The sequence below is a fragment of the Oncorhynchus gorbuscha genome, linkage group LG18 (assembly GCF_021184085.1).
Source record: "Oncorhynchus gorbuscha isolate QuinsamMale2020 ecotype Even-year linkage group LG18, OgorEven_v1.0, whole genome shotgun sequence".
Taxonomy (NCBI): domain Eukaryota; kingdom Metazoa; phylum Chordata; class Actinopteri; order Salmoniformes; family Salmonidae; genus Oncorhynchus; species Oncorhynchus gorbuscha.
Genome location: NC_060190.1, coordinates 34,145,313 through 34,164,212, shown reverse-complemented (window position 1 = coordinate 34,164,212; position 18,900 = coordinate 34,145,313). Strand labels below are relative to the sequence as shown.

The 18,900-nt window shown below is 42.1% G+C and overlaps 2 protein-coding genes across 3 annotated transcripts in view; one reads left to right on the top strand and one right to left on the bottom strand.

Moving 5' to 3' along the window:
• Positions 1 to 4,531, bottom strand: part of wnk2 (WNK lysine deficient protein kinase 2) — a 71,651-nt gene extending 67,120 nt beyond the window's left edge. For both annotated transcript variants that reach the window (XM_046311697.1, XM_046311696.1), the window contains exon 1: positions 2,992 to 4,531. In XM_046311697.1, the coding sequence (XP_046167653.1) occupies positions 2,992 to 3,666 (675 nt within the window). In that variant the 5' untranslated portion in view covers positions 3,667 to 4,531. The remainder of the gene's footprint in view (positions 1 to 2,991) is intronic.
• Positions 4,532 to 8,014: 3,483 nt separating this feature from the next.
• On the top strand, positions 8,015 to 18,659 carry ninj1 (ninjurin 1). The gene is made up of 3 exons (XM_046312784.1): positions 8,015 to 8,208; positions 15,192 to 15,435; positions 16,761 to 18,659. Exons 1-3 carry the CDS (start codon positions 8,164 to 8,166, stop codon positions 16,901 to 16,903), a joined length of 432 nt encoding a protein of 143 aa, XP_046168740.1. The 5' UTR covers positions 8,015 to 8,163; the 3' UTR covers positions 16,904 to 18,659.
• Positions 18,660 to 18,900: the final 241 nt, after the last annotated feature.

The window sequence follows — 18,900 nt, the reverse complement described above, 5'->3', positions numbered from 1 at the left end:
GCGTCAAAGGGACGCAAAGAGATGCAACAATACTGAGATACTGAGTGGCAAAGACACACACACACACAGACACTCTCAAACACACACACACATTTTCTTCTGGGAAGCGTGTGCATATAGTGTTACAGATTTCCAGATGGCAGTAATAAAGAATGTTCACATAATGTCCATTCACCAGCATGGATTATTGGAGGAAGGTGCAGAGTCGTATTTCACCTAAAGCCCATAGCGACCTAAGCTGCCGTATATATCCGTATATTTAACATGTCGGTAAACAGATGCTAGCCTAGTAAGCATGTCCTTAATTGCCCATATAGTTTCCTATATAACACATTTTTCAGGATCCTATTCTGGAAGCAGGTTAACTGGGGAGTGGGAATTGCTCGGCGCTATCTAAGGATCATGTGGTAGTCTATGGATTCCCCCCCCCCAGGCAGGGCGTGGCAGTTACAGCATCTGCCTGCCTTACTGAGCTTTGTCATTGCAAAAGAAGACAGAGAAGCTATATTAGCACTCTGCTCTAATGGAATGGGTGAGACCCAGCATGACAGAAATGAGCTATGATATAAGACGCATAGCTTTACTGTCCCCGATACACAGCAAGCCGGAGCCGATCACTGCTTATCCCTAACTGACCCGCACAGGCGCACACTCCCTCTCATTCCCTCTCCCTTTTTCCCGCTCTCTCTCTCTCTCTCTCTCTCTCTCTCTCTCTCTCTCTCTCTCTCTCTCTCTCTCTCTCTCTCTCTCTCTCTCTTTCTGTCTCTCTCTCTCTCTGCAGAAGGGAGCGCTTGCATCAGCAGGTTTAGCCTCTCCAGACAGATCTGCCCAGTAACGCCCCAGGGGATAGGATGTCGTTTAGTTTAGTATAGTATGCTGTACTATCAGCCTGTCCACATGATGTGGAGACGTGCGGAGTCGAACGTTTGTTTTGCGTGTGTGTAGAACTGTATCCTCAGCTGATCAGACACACTGGCAGCTGGCAGTTTTTCCCTGAATCATGTTGCATCATCCACTGATCCGAGACGATCAGGACCTGGTAAGTCTGTCTGACCCAGGGATAGGGACGGAGAGAGAGGGAAACACACACATCCATATGATCAGTTGATTTACTAAATGAACGTGTACATTTGTGTATTTCTGCAGATGACTGTATCCCTTTGTCTTTTGAAATATTTTTCAGTCAATCATCCTCATTCTCTTTCATCTGGCTTATCTTTCTGCATCTCTGTATCGCTCTCTTTTCTATCTCTCTTTTTTTAGTGAGGTCAGAAAGTATTGGGACAGTGACAAATTGTTTGTTGTTTTGGCTCTGTACTCCAGCACTTTGGATTTGAAATTATACAATGACTATGGGGTTCAATTACAGACGGTCAGATTCATTTTGAGGGTATTGTCATCCATATTGAGTCAACTGTTTAGAAATTGCAGCACTTTTTGTATAGTCGCTCCATTTTAGGAAACCAAAAGTATTTGGACAAATTCACTTATATGTGTATTAAAGTAGTCAAAAGTTTTGTATTTTCATTCCATATTCCTAGCACTCAATGACTGCATCAAGACAGTGACTATACAAACTTGATGGATGCATTTTCAGTTTGTTTTGGTTGTATTTCAGATTATATGGAGCCCAAATTGGTAAATAATGTATTGGGTCATTTTGCTGTCACTTTTATTGTGAATAGAATGTCTCTAAACACCTCAACATTAATGTGGATGCTACCGTGATTACCAATAGTCCTGAATGAATCGTGAATAATGATGAGTGAGAAAGTTAGACGCATAAATATCATACCCCCCCCCCCAACAAAAAAATGCTAACATGCCCTGTTATTGGTAATGATGAGAGGTCAGCATGTCTTGGAGGTACAGTGCGATATTCGTGCCTGACTTCCCCAGGGGAACCTAAACAATGAAGGGGGCTCCAGGCTAAAACTGTTCCTAAAAACACCATCTCTCCGCTCATGGGTCTAGAGGAGATGCTGCATCAGCTCCATAACAAAAACCCTCTCGCCCCTATGTGTCCGAAATATTGAATATCTCCCTCTCCCTTCCCTTGGCTTAGTTCCGGAACCACAACACAGACTCTGACTCGCCTACCTGTACACTGAAACAGTGTATTCATAGCATTACCTAATGGCTGGCATGGTGCAAATAGTAGGTTGTGTATTGTTAAATTTCCACATCCATCCATACACATTTTAGTGGAACTTCTAAAATGCTGGTATAAAATAATCTCAGTGAACTAGCCAAGTCGCTCTCTCTTTCACCCGTCTCTGCTCTGACACTAAACTCCTCTCTCAGCTCATTTGGCGACACCCTGAAACGCTCTATGCAGCAGTACAGAAACCTTGTATTGACTGCAAATGGACCCAATCCAGAACTGATGTGCAGCAAGATGACGGTATATTTTTTTCAGTCCGCTGTAAATGTACATTACAGAGTTGTATTAAACACAATGGTGACAGGGTCTGTTTTCATGTGTGGGCGGAGGGAGGGACAGGTGGCGCAAGCCTGATATCCCATCATCAAAACTGACGTCCCATCATCAGTACTACCAGCCTCCACTCTGTCTCGTCTGAACTAGCACAGGTGCAATCGTCTGAACTAGCACAGGTGCAAGTGGTGGCAATCTACCATAATGCTTTTAAATGCAACACATCGTTTCTGTCAGTGTGTCTGTGCAGTGGTATCATAGGCCTCATAATAGACTACAGTTTCATGACGAAGGCCCTCATAACCAACAACAACAAAAAAGGTCTGGGAAGAATTCAGCATCCTTAATGGGCTAACACTTGCCACATTTAGTGCAAAATGCTATATGGGCACCTTAGGCAGCCATAAGAATAGGTGTTATTACAGCTTCATAAAATAGTTATGAATATATAAATAAATAAATGTATTCAGAAGGATTTTTCTAGTTCCAAACAATTAGACATTGTAATGGAGTTAGTAACTTAGAGTGTAAACCAAGGAGTCCTATTCAATTACCTGCAGTTCACACCAAGCAACTTCTACCCAGGTGTCTGTGTCCAGACCCTTGTAGACAGTCTTAAATGACCCTCTCCCGATCTCAGTATCGAACTTGAGAAACCTGCCCCCGGGTGAGGTGGACACGGCTTTTATCTCGTTCTCATCCTCGTTCTCGTCAATCCCCGCTTTCCCGGTGGTATCAGGCGACGGTGCAGCTGCATCGTCTGGTTTTGGCTCGGCCTCGCTCCTCTCCTTCTCTTCATCCGCGCTCACACTCTCAGTCGCACTGTCCTTCTGCCCCACTTGGCTCTCGGTGCTCGAGCTCTCCTGGACCTGGAAAGCCACGCGAGGTCCGAGCGCGCGGGTTCGGTCCACGATGGTGCGCAGGTGGACGCTGAGCATTGGAGTACTGTTGACGCATTCTGGCGCGTCCAACGCTTGGTCGTCCGCGTCGGAAAACCACAAGCTTCTGCGAATAAACCTCTGACGGACCAGTCCCCGGTAATCCGATAAGGGGTACGCGCTCGGGTCGCTTGCCCCTCTCAGCGCTGCAGTTTCCATGTTGTTGACATTCCGCTCTCCACGGTTCTCATAGATACGGATGTTGGCGTTGGTGTCAGAGTCTAAATTGGGAACCGAGGAGAATGTCGATCCAAGTGGCGCGTCCGAGACCGAGTCATCCCCGGAATCCATCCCCCGGAAATATTTAGACAGTTATCGGTGACATTCAGAGGCTACTGCTTTCATGGTCCTTCCTCAGCAGAGAGGATGTGCATAGGCTACCTGCAACGTTCGCATGTACTGACGCAGTTAGGCAGCTATACAATCCCTTAAACAGTCTCACTTGAGATATCTAGCATATTTATAAAACGGCAATTAGACAAAACTCTTAAAACAGTCGCAATGGTGCCACTACATGATTTAATACGGCTCATCTTATCACGAATCAAGCCAGCCAGCCAAACAGCCAATTGAAATGTTGCATTAATACATTACAATTGTAATTAATTGCTATCATATGCAGTTTCGGTAAAGCCTTCGTTAAATGAGACTTTGTTTCATCAACTGATCGAATTGGGTACAGTGTAAGCTGCAGAACTCGTGGTAGGGAGAACTGCTACGATGAACACTCACGGTTGTCGGGTAAGGATTAGTTCCCTGTTTTTCTCTCCAATCTCTCAAAATACCCATCACATGCAACTGTCAGGTGAGCCGCTGTGACCACTATAATCGTAGGCTAGTCGATCCAGTAGCTGTTTATTGCGCATGTATTACGGTTATTTATCGATTGAAAAGCAGAATGAAGTCAGGGAAGTGTGACCTCCACATCACAGCATCGCCCCCATTGCATCGCCCCCTATGCGCAGCACTCCGCTGGGGGGGCAGTTCCTCTGTTGAGCGGTGTCCGGGTGCGGAGTAAAAGCGCTGATCAGATCAAATTGTTTGCTCACTGCGGCACAGTTTTCTCCCAGAGCATCTCACCGTTCGTTCGGACAGTATTTGTGCCATGTCTCTCTCAAATTACACTTTCTATGGCAAGGAGACAGGCCCATTTTAAGACACAAACCCACGCCCCTAGCAACAACACGTATCCAATAAATACGCACGTTTTTAGGCGCTACCTTTCAGCCTCCGTGACACGGGTAGTAAAATGGACCACACCACTCGCTGTGTCCTCCCATCCTCTGCATGACGCCACGGCCTCCTGTGAAGGACGAGAAGCCCACAGGGCGCTCTCTCTGTGCCCTGCAGAAACCTGCAAATTATTTCCGAAAAGGGATCACTGGGATAATTGCCTATTCTATTGTAATTGTTTTCTGCTTTCTGTTTACTGCACTTAAATGTGTAGAATATAATGGAACAGCATGCACATGATCACCGATAAGTAGGCTAATTGCTTATTCTTGATGGACTAAAATATATTCTAGCCTACATTCTGTTCATTTGAGTTAAGTGCAGTAGAATAGAATAGAAAATAACCCAATATAATATATTGGAATAGAACAGCCAGCAAATTATAGCCTAAAAGTGAACAGCAATAAATAAGTAGGCAACATGCTTGTTCTTGATAATATAAATTATATTATGTTCAATAGAATACAATAGAACAATGTTATATTCTATTAAATCAGTTGAGTTCTACAGTTATTCAGTTCTTATTTCTCAATGGCGCTGCGCCAATCTCTGTTGAAATGAAACTTGCATGACAGTGCTATTTTTGCCCGTGCAGACTGTTCCACCTACAGGAGAGTTCTATTACTACTGCTCACGTATTCTGCCTCAGAAAATACACTGAGTATACTTAAGACATTCGGGAACACCTGCTCTTTCCATGACTAACCAGGTGAAGCCAAAGAACCCTTTACGGTTCTAGATAGCACCTTTTTTCTAAGAGTGTATTTGATGTCACTTGTTGAATCCACTTCAGTCAGTGTAGATAAAGGGGAGATTACAGATTAAATAAGGAGTTTTAAACATTAAAACAATTGATTGTGTATGTGTACAATTCAGAGGGTGAATGGGAAATACAAAATATTTAATTCCCTTTGAACAGGGTATGGTAGTAGGTGCCAGGCGTACCGGTTTGAGTGCGTCAAGAACTGCAACGTGTCACGCCTTGGTCATTGTATTTTGTGTTTTCGTTATATTATTTGGTCAGGCCAGGGTGTGACATGGGTTTATGTTATTGTATTTTCGTATTGGGGTTTGTAGTATTTGGGATCGCGGCTGATTAGGGGTGTTGTATAGGCTTGGCTGCCTGAGGCGGTTCTCAATCAGAGTCAGGTGATTCTCGTTGTCTCTGATTGGGAACCGTATTTAGGTAGCCTGAGTTTCGCTTTGTATTTCGTGGGTGATTGTTCCTGTCTCAGTGTAGTGTTCACCAGATAGGCTGTATTTAGGTTTCACGTTCCCTTTGTTGTTTTTGTTTCTATAAGTTATTTAATGTATCGCTTTTGTTTTTCTTCATTAAAGACATGAGTAACCACCACGCTGCATTTCGGTCCGACTCTCTTTTGACAAACGAAGGACGCCGTTGCACAACGCTGCTGGGTTTTACACACTCAACAGTTTCCTGTGTGTATAAAACAATGGTCCACCACCCAAAGGACATCCAGCCAACTTGGTAAAACTGTGGGAAGCATTGAAGTCAACATGGGCCAGTATCTCTGTGGAATGCTTTCTACACCTTGTAGAGTTCATGCCCTGACGGATTGAGGCTGTTCTGAGTGCAAAAGGGAGTACAACTCAATATTAGGTAGGTGTTCCTAATGTTTTGGACATTCAGTGTATATACGCAAATCAAATTGTGTTGGTCACAATAGGTGTTCCAACCTCCAGGTAGGTGTTCCTACCTCCAACAGTGCAGTAATATCTAACAAATTATAACAATACACACAAATCTAAAAGTAAAATAATGAAATTAAGAAATATATCAATATTAGAATAAGCAATGTCGGAGTGGCATTGACTATTCTACTACAGTAGAATACAGTATGCAAACATTACTAACGGAACTAGGTGTTCTATTTTTAAAGTGACCAGTGATTCCATGTCTACTTACTTAGAGCAGGAGCCTCTAAGGTGCAGGGTTGAGTAATCGGGTGGTAGCCGGCTAGTGATGGCTATTTAACGGTCTGATGGCCTTGAGATAGAAGCAATTTTTCAGTCTCTCGGTCCCAGCTTTGATGCATCTGTACTGACATCGCCTTCTGGATGGTAGCGGGGTGAACAGGCCATGGCTTGCATGGTTGATCTCCTTTTTGGCCTTCCTGTGACATCGGGTGCTGTAGGTGTCCTGAAGGGCAGGCAGTGTGCCCCCGGTGATGCGTTGGGCAGACTGCACCACCCTCTGGAGAGCCCTGTGGTTGCGGGCGGTGCAGTTGCAGTACCAGGCAGTGATACAACCCGACAGCATGCTCTCAATTGTGCATCTGTAAAAGTCTGTGAGGGTCTTAGGGGCCAAGCCAAATTTCTTCAGCCTCCTGAGGTGTGGGTGGACTATTTCAGATTGTCAATGATGTGTACGCTGAGGAACTTGAAACTTTTCACCTTCTCCACTGCGGTCCTGCCTATGTGGATAGGGGCATGCTCCCTCTGCTGTCTCCTGAAGTCCATGATACGCTTCTTCATTTTGTTGAAGTTGAGGGAGAGGTCATTTTCCTGGCACCACTCTGCCAGGGCCCTCACCTCCTCCCTGTAGGCCATCTCGTCATTGTTGGTAATCAGGCCTATAATTGTTGTGTCATCTGCAAACTTGATGATTGAGTTGGAGGCTTGCTTGGCCACGCAGTCATGGGTGAACAGGGAGTAAGGAGTTGGCTGAGCATGCACCCTTGTGGGGCCCCTGTGTTGAGAATCAACGTAGTAGAGGTGTTGTTTCTGAAGATGTATGCAATGTGGCACCTTCATTCAGCACTGAAAATTTGATCATTATTTTGACTCATTCTACAACAGTTATGGTGCATTTATATACAGGATTTACCCCAGTGTTTTACCTAAAAATACCTTTCTGTTTCCATTTGGGAGCCGGTACCCCGTCTCACTTGAGGCCAAAGCCAGGCAGGCCACTTATACTTTTCAGCTGTCATTTACATAAAAATGGTTCACAGTGAACTTTAACACCTTTTCACAAAGCAACTGTTCAGTATGAGATTATGCAGAAGTTGTTGTTGATTCTGCTCTTCACAAGTTCTCTCTGTCAGTGCTATGAAAACACAATTCCCCTTGTATCCTATACAATAGTGCAACACTGGTGTTACAGTCGAAAATAAGCCTTAGGCTATTCAATTGATGTTGACATGGTGATGTTTTGTTAAAAGCTATACATATCAGGCGTAACCCAAAGTTTGAAAGGCTTGAAAATGATCAGATCAATGACAATTGACATAATTTCATAAAAACCCTTTATTGCATATTTTATGTTGTGAAACTATTGTTTCTCATTCCAAATGAAAAGGGGCTCTCCTTATAGATCAGAACCTGACGATTCTGGATCTACTTTCAGTTCCTGAGCCACGGTGTGGAAACACCCCTCGTTGACGGGTGGTAAGGCACTCTTCCACATCTTAGTCTTTATTTCACACAGCGACAGACCTGGCGGACACTGGCAGCGAAACAACGACACGAACTCCCACAATACTTTTGGAATTTAACCCGCTTTATTTCAAATTCAATAGTTAAGAGGCAAATATGGCAACTGAAATCATGGAAATGAACGGACATGTCGACGAAGAGGTACGTTTTTTTTGGTGAGATCACCATTGCACATACCCTCAGTGACAGACAGTCTGTTCGATTACAGCCAAAAGCTGTTTTGTGTTTTTTTTGTGAGCCTCTTATAGAACGTCTGATCATTTCGTTGCCTGAGCACTTCAGTCTTAAAGACAGTGTAATCTTGTACATTAACAGCACCTACCTTGTCCACTAAGTGGATGACAATAGAGGTGTCATTCTGGAGATTTAAGGGCATGTTTGTCCGAGTGGGTAAAGATGTTTCTGGCATAAGGGACAGAGGCTTTTAGCTTAGATATATGTCTTCACAAAGCAGCATTTGGTACGCATCCAGCACTGGATCAGTAGGCCCAGGAGGAATGAAGGTAGATGGAGCCCTAAACACACTGTGCGTGGGGACAGAAGGGTTGCAATCTCTAAAGAACAGTTTCAGATGTAATGTACATATAAGCAGTTGAAACACATTGCAGTTGCGCGTCCTGATATTCAGGCTGATTTGTTCCTATATGTACATTTTCTGTAAATAGATCACAAACAAAAGTTTATTGCACCTTACTGGTCGCCTACTTGTTTTCTTTCTCCAATAAAAAAAGAACGTTATTTGCACAATAGACACTAAGAAATATCAACATGTTTGAAAAATAGGATTCGCACATGGAGGCTGCTTCAATTTATTTAAATAAATGGCTTTTCAAACATATTCCATTCTCCTTTCTCTTGTGTATATTATGGCTATATTCCCACGAATATTCCTTTATTTAATGAAGCTTTTACATGTGTATTTTTCTGTCTTTATAGTAATAATAATAATACTTTTTACTTTGTAGAGCTAATTTCCTACGCTCAATGTGAGGCTTGTTGGTGCTTGCTTCTGAGCGCAAATCATTTGACTGCTGCAGTTTGAGATGATTTATTCTCTTTTATTTAAGTAAATAAGATGATACTGGCCTTTATTATCTGATATTTATTTCAGATATTTTGTCTTAATTAAATTGATTTATATTATAGTCACACAGTTAAAAAAAATAACACAGTGTTAAAGTGTTAAAGGTCCCGCACAGTCATCCTATTTTCCAAGTAAAAACATATTTTGAATTACCAAAACATCACCCATAATATTTGTTCACTATTATAAAGCTAAAAATGGAAGATATTGTACCTTTTCTCTCATCTCTAACTATCAGGAAGCATACGTCGCTCTGGATAAGAGCGTCTGCTAAATGACTTAAATGTAAATGTAAATGTAATGAAAGAACAGGCTGAGTGGGCAGGGAGCTATTATTCATGCCCCTGCCTTGACTGACAGCTCTTTGAAACACACAAGCGAACAAGCCAGGTACAAGAACCTTCAGGGGATGATGACAAAACATCCCGAGAACGTCCCATAAAATGCCCTCTGGGCCGTCCCCGGGACATACCGGGAACTACTCAAAAACCTCCAGGAGACCATGAAACAACGTCTCATGAATGTCCTAAAAAACATTATTGTGAACGTCCCCGGGACAAACCGGGAACTAGACAAAACCTTTGTGGGACCATGAAACAAAGTCCTTACCACTTTAGGCAACCATTTTGTGATGCTGTTCTCAGGGTTATATCTATAAAAACATTGCCATACATTTGAGATTTTAGTAGTAGTTTGCAACAAAACAATTGCACAAGCACGCACACACTCTCTCGCCATCATTTACACAGACAGTCAGACTGACTCACTGACTGGGGTTGTGGGTGTTTATTGGGGGTCAAATGTGTATTTTGAAAGTCAGGTTTCAATCTACTGTTCAGGAATGTGGTTTGGTGTGAAGTCAGCTATTACTGAAGCATGAGACTTGATATGAATGGGGGGGGGCAGTGAATAATACAATATTGGATAAAGTTTTTACACTATTCATGGATATCTCTTACCCACAACATAATGTAGTAATCTACACAAAAAAAACGATATTACATTATGCATTCGGCATATTTATTACATTATTGGCATTTTATTACATTGTCAGTGGCTGCAGGGTGCTTTAACACTTGGCAACTGAGTATAGCCTGTCCTAAACAAAGCTTGATCACTTTTTAGGCCTATTTCAAAGACCATTGTCACGCGAACCTTGGGACAATAGGTCAGGGTTTCTACTACAAGGCCTACAGCTAATCAAATAAACTCATTCATTCTAGTCCAAAGCGCACCTGTTGAGGATTAAGCGTGAGACCATCATTTATTTTTTAACCAGGCAAGTCAGTTAAGAACTAATTATTATTTACAATGATGCACTACTCTGGCCAAACCTGGATGACGCTGGGCCAATTGTGCGCCACCAGATGGGACTCCCAATCACGGCCGGATGTGATACAGCCTGGATTACAACCATGGACTGTAGTGACGTCTCTTGCAGTGAGATGCAGTGTCTTAGACCGCTGCGCCACTCGGGAGCCACAACATGCGCCCTGCCCTGACTTAGGCTACCGACAGCAGGGGAATTCCTTATTGCATGCAACTTGGACAACACGTGATTTTATGTTGCCTTAGTGACCAACCTTCAAATAATGTGTGTTTGAAAACCCAAATGAGGAAAATTATCACTTTCACTGTTCAACCAAGGATTTGATCCAACAATGTTGGGTAGCTAGAAGATGGCAATAACGAGATGTATCAATTGTATATAAAATCTGTGATGCATTATAACTCAGTTATAACCTAAAAACGGTTAAAGGAAGTCTAACAGTCTAACAGCTGAAGAGTGTTCAATGTAAAAAATAAATAAAAAATAAAAGTGTTGAATCTACATGATACAATGAAGACAGCAAATTTACACTCTATATTATTGAGTTGATGTAATGTCCTGTTTTGGATTTTTTTCTAAAACTTGAATAAATTGTTTGAGTTAACACATATAAAAGAAATTCCAGGGAATCAATAATGGCCATAAAAATGTGTTGGATTTACTGATAATATGATTAAATATGAGTTGATGTAACACAAATAATTAGAAACACCAAAAATATTAGTGTTTCATACATTTAATGTTTAACATTGTTTCATGTAGTTGATGATTTCCAAATGTAACCCACTTTGTTGAGCACAGTGATCAAACCACCAGCAGTAACTGATTTTCACTGGTGTGTCTTAAAGTTTAATCAGAGAGTATCCAGGGACATGTGTTTGTGAACCTATACTAAGGGGGAAACCACCTAAGTTTTCAGTCACTGCTTAAACTCCCGTTACACAACACCAAGAGGTCAAAACCGTGAGGATTAAAGCAGTAGAATTCCCCAAGTCCCCACTGGTTTAGTGGCTGCTGCGGTCCGGTAAACAATGTCATCATAGTCAAGACCTGGCAGGAAAGTTTGACCGCACAACCCGTTTCGTTCTGTTCATGGAAGCAAGATCTAATACATTGTATTTTTTTAAAGACATCTTTAAATCAGAGTTCTTTCAGTAGCTCATGTTTTTGAAATGTTAGATCTTTATCAATCCAAAACACGGAGATATGTATAGGCGGGAACCCGCTCAATAAGAGAGGCATCCAAACGAGTGAATATGTAGCCCCCCTGAGAAATGTTCCCATGAATTAGAGAACAGCATATTAAGTATGTTTAAAATCAACCAGGGCTTTCCATAATGCAACAAATTCAGATTGCAGCTCCAACATTGCACCGACTGTTGACCAGGCTACTGCATACATAACCGTTTTGTCTACATACAGATTAATATTGCACGATTTAATACATAGACTAATATTATTTACATAAATAGTAAAGAGAACAGTTCCCAATACCAACCTCAGCGGTACGCCTTTTATAATATTGAGGAAACCAGATTTGGCACCATCAGAAAGCACACAGTGTCCTGTCAGTCTGATAGCTTTTAAAACCCATTTGCAAGACATTATCCAGGCCTATTTCAGACAGTCCAGAAATAAGAAAGCACAATATTGTTTATGACCTAGGCAATTTGACACCTCATCTAAAACATAGTGGCTGAAACAGTGCTATGAGCAACACAAAGGAGGTGTCCAGTCTGAAACCGCTCTGCTCTGTGAGCAAAGTGACATCATGGCCTGGTATTCTGGAAATCATTGACATTTGGGCCATGATGACTCGGTTACTCAGAAAAGTCCTGACTGAACTCCCTTGAAAACCTTGTGATCGTCACGCTTTGTTGTTGTTTTTTTACCCTTCAGTGTTGATCAAAAACCTGTGGCTTAGGCTCATTGTCGAGTCTAATTGTTCAGTTAAAAGCAACACGAAAAGAGCCCACATGTGAAGCTCCCAGTCAAACAACAACAGTTGTTCAGTGGATGTACTGCCGGTGTATGAACAAGGGCAGAGAAGAAAAAATAAATAGAAGAGCTAAAAGGAACACCCATCTCTAGATGAGTAACAACACTGACTGATCAGCGGTGTCTGTTCAGACCTACAATGATCTATCTGTTACTCAACAATCCCGCAGAAGAAGGGTTTCTGCCGTCACAGGGAATTACGTGACATGTACTGTATCTCAGCATGTTATAACACTCTGGACATCAGCGGTAGAGGTGAGTCCCTCCTCAGCCCGAGAGAGAGGGAGCGGGACAGATAACCAGACCAAACGGACAACAAAGAAGGAAGACGAGGGGAGGTAATGGACTATGAGAAACGGAATTTGAGGAAGTTCACCATTTTCAGTAGGCCTATTTCTAGAACGTCGCCATGAACACAGCAGTATGTGAATCTAGCCCTCGGAAGGGCATGCAGAAAAATGGCCAACAAGATCGAGTGAGGAAAATGGCACACGCAAAACAGGGCCGTAGAAAGGGAACGATAGAGAGAATGGAATAAACAAAAGAAAGAAAGATGAGTGCAGGAATTTGAGGGTGATAAGGCAGTGAGGGAAAGCAGGCTGCTTCTCAGAGATAACTAACTGTCCAGTCATCGCTAGCCTTGGTCACAAGGAGACTTTTCCCCTCTGAGGGCTTTGTGTGTTTTCAGAGGTGGCAAGAGGCATGTGGATGTGGACTTCTCTGTTTTACTCACACAAAAACCTGGGTAATGTTTGGGTTAGGGGCCCACTTTTCCAATGACGTAACAATGTAATTACATCACCGTACAGTCATGCCCTCCCTATGCCTTTTGAATTAGTGGAGAGAGTAAAGCAACATAAAGCCGAGTAAAACTGGCTCACAGCTGGAGCGGGCATTCTGAACTGAACTACTTGAAATAAATGTAAACTTTCGGGAAGCTGAGACAAGACAAGATATATAGACACGGTCATTTGTTTGACAACTGAGGCAGACAGCATGACATCAGTTCTGGTCTTTCTGTAGCTCAGTTGGTAGAGCATGGCGCTTGTAACGCCAGGGTAGTGGGTTCGATCCCCGGGACCACCCATACGTAGAATGTATGCACACATGACTGTAAGTCGCTTTGGATAAAAGCGTCTGCTAAATGGCATATATTATTATTATTTATTATTAATTCTGCTGTAATGGATTCCTGGGGTTTACTCTGTTGGTAAACATGTGTCATGAGTGGCACTCATTAGACCGGTCTTGCTTCTCTCCTCTCCACTCCTCACTGCTGTACTACACAATGTTATTACCATAGTATAGTAGCACATACTTTAGGAGAAGTATTCCTCAGTCCTCCTCATTTGATAACGTTGCAATATTCTGACATTAATAGTCATTGTCATGCTGTTGATTATACAACAATTACAGTTCCTTCATATAATTAACAATTACAACGAATGGACTGTTACTGAACAGTATTCACTACTGCTCTACAATACACTCAAGTAATACATGTTCAGTACACACACACAAAACATGCTTCCGCATCACTTAAGACACAATGACACACCTCTCTGCTTTCTACATTCATATTATCCAACTTCCTCTTGGTTGACAGCTACAGTAGTTACACCCTGGTTGGAAGGATATTGCAGAGGAGTCATGGCACTAGACCTCTCGTCCTTTCTAGCAGTTATCTGTGCACAGAGAGCCGTAACAATGGCCATTTCCCACAAATGAACAGCAGTCCCTGTAGAAATCGCCAGAATTCCCCTCCCGCTAAACATTTTTTCACTTGGTCATTATGGGGTGGGTGAGAAACATGTGCATGGTCACACTTCCTGTTAAAAGTCCCACAACACTTTCCTTTCCCACATACCACAGCAGAGCAACTGCAGAAATCACTAGAATTCCCCCATATTTCCCCATCAACACAAATGTCATTTGTCACATGCTTCGTAAACAACAGGTGTAGACTAACAGTGAAATGTTTACTTACTAGTCCTTTTCCAACAATGCAGAGTTAAGGATAACATTTTTTGGTAAAAAATAGAAAATGACACAAGGATTAAATACACAGTGAATAAAGAATACCAATAAAAGTAAAAAAGAACATGGCAAAATACAGGGAGTACCAGGTAATAACATGGCTATTTACAGGGAGTACCAGGCAATAACATGGCTATATACAGGGAGTACCAGGCAATAACATGGCTATATACAGGGAGTACCAGGCAATAACATGGCTATATACAAGAAGTACCAGGCAATAACATGGCTATATACAAGGAGTACCGGGCAATAACATGGCTATATTACATGGAGTACCAGGCAATAACATGGCTATATCCAGGGAGTACCGGGCAATAACATGGCTATATACAGGAATACCAGGTTATAACATGGCTATTTACAAGGAGTACCAGGTAATAACATGGCTATGTAGAGGGAGTACCAGGTAATAACATGGCTTTATACATGCTAATGTTTGCATTTAACCGATTTAACATGTGTTCATATAATCTAGATTTCTACTAAGTCCTAACAGTGATGTGCCAGTGTTAAATCTCTGAATATCTATGTTGTACTGACGTCAGTCTCCTGTGTTCAGGTTCCTGGGGTTTGGTCTGCTGTCGCTATCGATAGTGCACTGATGTTAGCCTCTGTGTTCAGGTGTGTTATCAGTCTCTGTCTGTTGTACTGACGTTAAGTCTCTATGTCCAGGAGCGGCGTCAAGGCCCCTGGAATCGGAGGCAGGCAGGCCAACCTATAAACATGAACCGGTATGCTAATAAGAAGAGTGCAGCAGAGAGCATGCTGGACGTGGCGTTACTCATGGCCAACGCCTCCCAGCTGAAGGCCGTCCTGGAGCAGGGTCCAGACTTCACCTTCTACACCCCCCTCATCACCTTCATCTCCATATCCCTCATCCTGCAGATCACCGTGGGCGTCCTGCTCATCTTCATTGGTGGGTCTCAGTTCTGTTCAATTTTATTTATCCCCTCAGAGGCTATTAAGAAAGTCGTAGTCACTCCCGTCTGGCTCAAACCAGCAAAGTCCTCTTCCTCATCTCCTTTCTCCTGAAGAGTGAAGTCATTTAATACTTTCCACAAATCTAAAAGCGTTGGATCGGCGGAGGCATGGGCTAAAAGGAGTTTCCACCATATTTCTTGTTCCAGTCATTTAATTTAAAATCAGTTAAGGGAAATGTACACTTTGGGAGGAAGGAGGGATAATTGGGACGTAGCCACAGATTGATGAGGCATGGGGCCAAGAGTCTTTCCTGACCATGTGACCTGACAAACTCCTGACCCTATTGATGAGACATAAACACTTGGTTTTACGGTGCCATTGTTTCTCCTCAACTCCAAGAACAGATAAACTCCCTACATGTTTCTGACCCTACTTTATGTTTGAATGGCTCTCTCTGTTATTGTCTGTGTACCTGGCTATAATGTCCGTATCTTCCCCTGCCAGGGGCTCCCATTGTGTGGGTGGGAGAGTTAAAGAACGGGACCATTGGAGACAGTGTTTGTATATCCATTGTATTTCTCCTCTCAGTTGGTTCAAATTAGGAATACTCAGTTTAATGTCCTCAGGCAGAATTGCTAACATTACAGGCGGTGTGCCTCTATTGAGTCAGGCTTCAACTCTCATAACAACCCCCACAACAACATATAGGCATTCCTTTCTAGTGAGGCATATAACTAAATAACTATTCACCTGAGTGTAGGAAATGTAAAATGCCATATCTTCATATCACATGGTTCAATAATGATTAGCTAAACATGACGGCACTGGATATTTGATGGTTCAAAAGCCAGGCGTCAGTCTGATTATTTAAAAGTGCATCAAGCCTAGTGGTTAGAGCACAGTAACCCGAAAGGTTGTTGGATCGAATCCCGAGCTGACAAGGTAAAAATCTGTCGTTCTGCCCCTGAGCAAGGCAGTTAACCCACTGCTCCCCGAAGACGTGGATGTCGATTAAGGTAGCCCCCTGCACCTCTCTGATTCAGAGTATCCCCCCTTTCCCTTTCCTTCCTACAGAAAAGCAGGATCAGAAATGACTGGACAGGTGAATACCCTTGAGTTCACTTGTCCAATATTGTCTACTCAGTGATTACGTCAAGGGGAAGAGGAAGAATGCACTTTTAGGGAATTCAAACAGGGCCCCAGTCTTAGAAACAACTTTTGACATAGCTCCCTCTGTTGGTTGCTTTCTATGAGCTGAGGATATGCTTGGAGCCACTAAGCTAATCCGCAACATGTTTGTGTTCTTCTCTTGTTCTGCAGTGAAGTGGAACCTGAACGATGAGAGCACCCACTTCAAGCTGAACATTATGGAGAACATCGCCACAGCACTCATCTTCATCATCGTTGTAGTCAACGTCTTTATTACGGCCTTTGGTGTCCAAAAGCCCAATCAAAACTCTTAACTGCCCTCACTCCTTACCCCTGGTCATTAGTTATTACAGTTATACAGGCATTATACTGGTGTCATATGCACAATACACACATAATATGCCAACGTGTACCCTTGGTTGAAACCCTCAAACAAATGTTTGGTAATCAGTGTCAAATTGTCAGGTTACTCGAGTTTAATAAATATATGTATTGTACACAGACTTACAGTTAGAATGCACAAAGGTGAATCTTAAAGTAAATGTTTTATACCGGAATGCCATAGCTGCACAAACCAAATCACTGCTACTTTACAAGCAAGAGCGGTTGACGGATCCAGTAGTCCATCAGATTCTCCGTGACACCAAAGACAATGGATTGATTCGTTATACAGGATTCCCACTGGCCTTTCATACAAGCGGCCAGTCACAATCAGGTTGACCCTACTTCATGACGATCCTGTCACACTTCATATTTCGCGACTACTTGTGTGAACAATACATTGTTCAAATGACCAACAGTGTTCATGCGTTGCCTTTATAAATATGTACATGAGGGTTATTTTAGATCCATTTTATATATACACACACACACACACAGCTCAGTGGTGATTTTTAGCATGTAAATCTTCAGACAGGTGTTAATTCAGCAAGATGTTGAGGCCTTACCTTTACTCTTCTTTAAGTCACCACACAGAGACAGAAAGACAGAGACAGAGAGCCTATCATTTGAAGTATTTTATTAGGCCTATGTGGTCTAAAAGGGAAAAACGATACAATCACGAGGATCCACTTTTATAGACAATATACCGACACATAGACAGCGCAACGAGCAAACAAAACAACCCTCGCAATATCAAATGGAATCACATGGGTCTTTTACTGAACTTTTTGTTGAAAACAAATATTTGAATGGGAAGAGAGAGACTGTCACTGGCAAACAAATAGCAAAATCTACTCATTTGAAGAGGTGTCCACATACACTAAAGTATCTCATATCTTAGAGCTGCTGTCATGGTAACTTTGTTCTAGAAATACTCAAGCTGTACAGACCCAGCTGCTGTGTTTTTTAGCCCATTGATTTTGTTGTCATGTTTGAGTCACTCAGCTATCACATGAACACACACAAGATACGGCAAAATGTGTAGAATGTAGGAAATTCGCTTTTAAATGCCTCTCAAAAATATCGCCCTCCATGGCTGCCATTTTAAAGCTAATTCCCTACATATTCTGTGTGTTCATGTTGAGTCGAGTTTATTTTTACAGGGACAGTGCACATTAATCAACGTTTTCAGTAAAAGTGTTTTAGCCAGCCGGCTAATTTTCAACCACAGTCCCTGGGCAGGCTTGCCGAGTGTATAGAATTGCAGGAAATGTGCTTTAAACCTGCTAAATGTTCTCTCCGCCAACAAGAGGGGTGTGACGAGTTTGTGAACCACTGATCTAGCATTGCAAAATGTTGGTAATTAGTGGATTTTTACCCAAAATTCTCATGTTAAGTTACTTGAATTTTACAACCGGACATTCAGACTTTGCCTGCTGCCTTATATGTGATCTCAGATCTATGCAACGTACAGTATGTACCATGACAATTTATGTGTAAAAAATATATATAATATTTCATGCCATGTTTAGACCTTAAGCTTTGCCAATATATATATATTTTTATATTTGAAGGCATTTTCAATTTTTTTAAATGAAGGACCAAATCATATTTTAGCCCCACTTTTAATGCACTGTATGCAGTAGAAAACTGTACTATTCTGAAATGAAGTTTGTAAATGAAAACTAACAATTTGTCCAGATATTGTTTTGTATTGTCCACGCATAGAAAGGCTTGAAATCAGTAAATAGTGAAAAGTCATACAATTATATAAATCATAATGATGGCACTTGTGAGACTGAGGCAGTTAAGAGAATGTGGGGAGAAGCCTAACTTCCACTAAAACCACTTAGCTATGCATTGATGTCCATTTGACTTAAATGGGAGTTAGGATTTTCTCCTCACAGAGTAGATGGAGCTGTGACAACAG